This window comes from Palaemon carinicauda, chromosome 6 (genome assembly GCF_036898095.1).
Source record: "Palaemon carinicauda isolate YSFRI2023 chromosome 6, ASM3689809v2, whole genome shotgun sequence".
NCBI classification, from domain to species: Eukaryota; Metazoa; Arthropoda; class Malacostraca; order Decapoda; family Palaemonidae; genus Palaemon; species Palaemon carinicauda.
In genome coordinates, this window is record NC_090730.1 from 148,327,808 (window position 1) to 148,332,807 (window position 5,000).

A 5,000-nucleotide genomic window follows, 5' to 3' on the forward strand; every position below is an offset into this window, starting at 1 on the left:
AGGCTATTTTCCCTATTGGGGCCCCTTGCTAAGCTAGGGTTGTAGCTTAGCAAGTAATAATAAAAATAATAATAATACGGGACCTAAAAGGTCTAAAAGGTCTGTTTATCGTATACATTCTTATGTATTGAAAGTATCACGATAAGTATTCCACATTAACTGTCAAGTCCACATCATCGAAGCACTTAGAAAAACACGAAAGCTGGCGTATACTGTTGATGTTGTTGTTACTGTTACTATAACTATGAATAGTTACTTCGTTTGCAAATCTCAAGGGTCAGGAGGGATATCCAGGGGCAGGGTTAAAACTTTTAAGGTAATTACCTTAGTTTGAGGTAATTTGCATGGTTTCAAGAGAATTTTTAAGGTAATTCTACGGTAATTTGTTTCACTAGCTTGAAATTTAAGGAAATTAGAAAAGTTTAGGTAATCTAAGGTAAAATGCAGCAGTTTTTAAGGTAATAGGAACAGGCTCAAGTTTAAACCCTGGTCCGGGGGCTATAGGAGCATGCGCACTTTCACGCTGGGTTGCGAGGGTCACATCAAAGTCGCCGTTAGATGACTTGCTCTTTTCAGAAATCCCCGTAACAAAAGCTGTGACCACAACCTTCGTATTTTTATTTATGTATTTTTCATTTCCCATTTATTTCCGTATATGAATGTCTCAGATTCGTTAAACAGCTCAAATTTATACTAGCAAATAAATAATTATGCTCACGACATTTTGGGCGAAATTTCAAATTTTGATAATTTTAATATGCTAAAATAGAGCTAATTCTATCCATCTAATCCAATATGCAATGAATTTTCATATCTATGTCTAGCATGAGAGTTTAATGAACGGAATTTTGTATTCTGGTACAGTTGGCTTCCTTAATTCCGGTACACTTCACGGGAAGCTAAGGAGACATTTGCCACTGTGTATTATAACGAGTAACGCTGTCTTTAGAGAAAGAGAAACTGTTGGCAACGCTGCATGTAAAACAAAGTACCTGAGATTGTAAAAACATGATTAAAAGCATTTTTGTTAATTTCACGAAATGTTGTTGAGCAAATTACAATATTTTTCTATACATCACTTCGTAAAATGATTAAAAATGCTTTTGATCCCGTGTTTGCAAACTCAACGAGATTGCTTTACAGGCAGCCTTGCCAACAGTTTCTCTTTCGCTAAATACAGCGTTACCTGCTACAATATACAACTGTCATCCGTCTCCTTAGCTTCAAGTGAAGTGTACCGGAATTAATGAAGCCAACTGCACTTCAGTTACCTTTATGTATTTAAGCATTTTGGCAATATAGCATGACCCTGAGGCCTGTGACAGAGGCCATTCATCGCCAAAGTACAGCTAAGTGAAAACTTCTGACGTTACACTTTGAAGTAGAAGTTAAAAAAAAATGGACAGTAAGATTGAGAGAATCAAGCGAGAACGGAGGTAAAGTAGAAGGATTTAAAGCAAGGGCAGCTAAGGGCCAAAGGAACGCTGAAAAGACTTTCAAGTGATGCCTATAGTACACAGAGTGGGTGCACTGACAACACTGCCCCTACGGATTCAATGACCTTTAAATTTAACGTCAACACTTAAAAATATGTTACCTAAAGACTGTTCTGGAGAGTTATTTACTGATAAGACATCTTAATCACATTTACATCACATTATCCCATTCACTGAATCGTATTTCTTAGTTTAGAACCACATATATCAATACTTAGGTTCTTTCGTAGCGTCGATTTTAAATGTAATAAATTGTAGATTGTGAGTTAGCTGAATTGTGCCAACAATAATATTAATAGGGCGACAAAACATCTTTATCTCATTGCATATGAAAAAATCAGACTATGAAGAAAAATGCGTTTTCGTTATTTTTTATTCATAGAATTTTCTATCTTCTTTAAATGTTTGTATAGCTTGATCTTATATATCAAAATTTTCATCCTCATATATCACCTGGAAGCAGATGGAATAGCACCGTGTACAATCTAGTTACCTTATTTTCGGACGAACGTTCGCTACTACACTAAGCAGAAAATTTTGAACTAAAACTTCTTTTAATTGAAATAGCAAAACATCAACATATGCCAAAGATGAGAAAGAAGTCTACGGAGTTTTTACATAATATTTAAAATGGGCGAAACTGTTAAATAATAACAATGAGGAAATTTTACTGCCATGGGCAGTTAGACATCAAAGAGTTGTTACAATTTTGTTATGTCATATTATTTATTCCGAGTTACCGTGCATTTCTATTTTGTAATATTTCCATAACTTTTGTATTCTCAAGTAGCCTATTAGCGTATAGCAAACGTCAAAAATGGACGGTTAAGTGTTTGGATAGAAACAGTATTTACGCACACGCTCCCCTTCTCACCAGGGTATGACTACTCCCCTCCCCTACTCTAGGGACGGGGAGAGCTTAAATATATATATATATATATATATATATATATATATATATATATATATATATATATATATATATATACTGAATATATATATATATATATATATATATATATATATATATATATATATCCAGACGCTTGCTCTTTATTATACACGAGAGATTGTCATAAAATGTTTATTTTACAGTGCTAGCGTGACATATCCATTCAACATAATTTCTGCATCTTTTTTTCTTTATTACTGGTCACCTTTTTTCTGATGACCCGCAATTATTTGCAAATCTCACTTTTTTCAGGGAGCCTCCGTCGGGTTCATCACTTCCATCATCCTCAACATCTGGATCGCCGTAGGTCAGCTCTTCACCCAGACGCAAGCGCAGTTCCTGCCCTTGTCCCGGGACGGCTGCCCCACCCCTCCTCCCCCAGTCAACGCCACGACGCCAGCGCCAGTCCTGACCACCACTTCCGCCATCCTTGATGCTGTGACAACCGACGAGACGCCCGTCATGAGTGGTAGCGAGTAAGTATTGGGGCGATATATCAATTTTCAAGAAAAATTAGAAAAAATCAGATCTCCAGTTTTACCACTTTCAACAGACGCATTTATTTCTAATTTTCTCATTTTATCGCAAAAACTTCGCCTGTTTTACTACTTTCTACAGGCCGCATTTACTTTTAATTTTATAATCTCGCAAAAAACACCTGTTTTACCAAATTCAACAGACGCATTTACTTCAAAATTATAATTTTAGAGAAGAAACTTTGCCTTAAATATTCAATTTTTTAACTATTAACAAAATCAAGAGTTCTATCAATCTTCATAATTTCTAGATAGGAGAACTTCACCAATGCGGATCGAACTATATAGCTGTACCTCGGTTTCCCTCATCCTTAAGATGAGAGACAAACGAGGGCAACCTCACATAAATCTATATAATATATACAATTTGAAGATTACAGATCATAAAAGATTTCCTTTTCCACTGAAACTAGAGATGGACCATTAGAGATTTTTCAACATAGCATCCATCATTCTTTCTCGAGACATCTGTGTCGATTCATCATAGCGGAGGCTTCTCCTTTTATCTGGACTTAGCAAACCCAATAGAATTCATGTCTTGGAGAAAGAGGATAAAACAACTGTTACGCAAAACGAACTATTAGTCTTTTTAAGCGACGTCAGACACACGTCTGAAAATAGACTGGTCACCAGTAAATTCCTAATACATCAAAAAAAAAAAAAAAAAAAAGCGGTATTGGTATTAACTCAATGTATTCGAAAATTCAATGAAAAATTCTCAATGTTGTTTACCCTTACAATACACACTATTCTCATACACTAAATTCAATAATTTATGGATTATCTTTTTTTTTTTTTTTTTTTTTTTGCTGACCTCAGTCATATCGAATAAACTCCAAGAATTCAAAGGTTCCTTAAAAATCTATCCAGATTATTCCAAACATTAACTGTATAAATTTCCTTTTCCAAATTTCAAGCAAATTCCGAGAATAATTTGAAAACTATTTTTTTATTAGTTTTAATTTTCATCTTTATAGGTCTTTCTCCTTCGCCCTAAAGTGACCATAACACCAGGTCCTCTCACGTATTTCTTTATCTTTTCAGCGCCTCGGATCACAGTATCTACGCCCTTTCTTACTGCCTGAACTCGGTTTGGGGAACTCTCATGTGCATCATTGTCGCTGTTATAGTTACCGCTTTTACAGGTAAGGGAAGGTATTTTATTTGTTCGTTTGTTTAACTGATTATTCATTTATATCCCTTAGTCTTATATGTTTAACCTGAGACTGGATTGACTTCCAGTTGTGAATCCTACTAATAACTGGAAAGGTCGATTCTTGTTCAGTGAATGTGAATAAATGTTGCTGCTTAAAATTATGAAATGTAAACACTGTTAAGAAATGATTCTCATCTTGATAGTCTATTGTACTGAAGCCGAGATCATATGCCATATGGTTAAGGTACCCATTAATTACCGTGAAATCTGAAAAATCGTGGAAGAAAGTAAAGGTAACGATATAGTGTAATAAAGATGATTTATAGGTAGAAAGCACACCAACGAAATATGATAAGATTGTTGTAGATGGTAAATATCTAAATGAATTAATAAAAACCTATTAAGAAAATGCGCAAATAATTCTAGAAAAGTTAATAGGAATTACGATTGTAGCAATCATACTTTGACACTAGAACATCAGAGGAAACGTTGGTATTAGGGAAATGATCCAGCATGAATGAAAAAGCAAAATAATAGTACATTGCGTCCCATTGCCCTGATTTTATCAATATTTTAATTTTTAGGTACCAACGGCCCGGAGGACGTCGACAAGAACCTAATCTCCAAGAAGTCCTGGTCCCTATTTGAGAGAACGCCCCTTCTGCAGGGCAGAGAGCCCTTAATCAAGACCTTCCTGAGGAGGTCATCCTCTCGCATTCCTCGCAACGAAGGCAGCAGAAAAGATGCAGAGTCTCCTGACGAAACGGAGCCCTTGCCCAAACAGTTAAACCTGCCAGACGCCAAGAACGTGGACGACAGCGACTGCAGAGGAGCAGTCTGAAGATGATGATGTCATCTTG

General features: G+C 35.7%; 1 protein-coding gene across 2 annotated transcripts in view; it reads left to right on the plus strand.

Annotated features, from left to right (window-relative positions):
* LOC137642706 (sodium-coupled monocarboxylate transporter 1-like) overlaps positions 1-5,000 on the plus strand; it is a 152,140-nt gene that overhangs the window by 146,308 nt on the left and 832 nt on the right. For both annotated transcript variants that reach the window (XM_068375506.1, XM_068375507.1), the window contains 3 exons: positions 2,701-2,924; positions 4,029-4,129; positions 4,725-5,000. The exon at positions 4,725-5,000 is cut by the window's right edge and continues 832 nt beyond it. In XM_068375506.1, the coding sequence (XP_068231607.1) occupies positions 2,701-2,924; positions 4,029-4,129; positions 4,725-4,981 (582 nt within the window). In that variant the 3' untranslated portion in view covers positions 4,982-5,000. The remainder of the gene's footprint in view (positions 1-2,700; positions 2,925-4,028; positions 4,130-4,724) is intronic.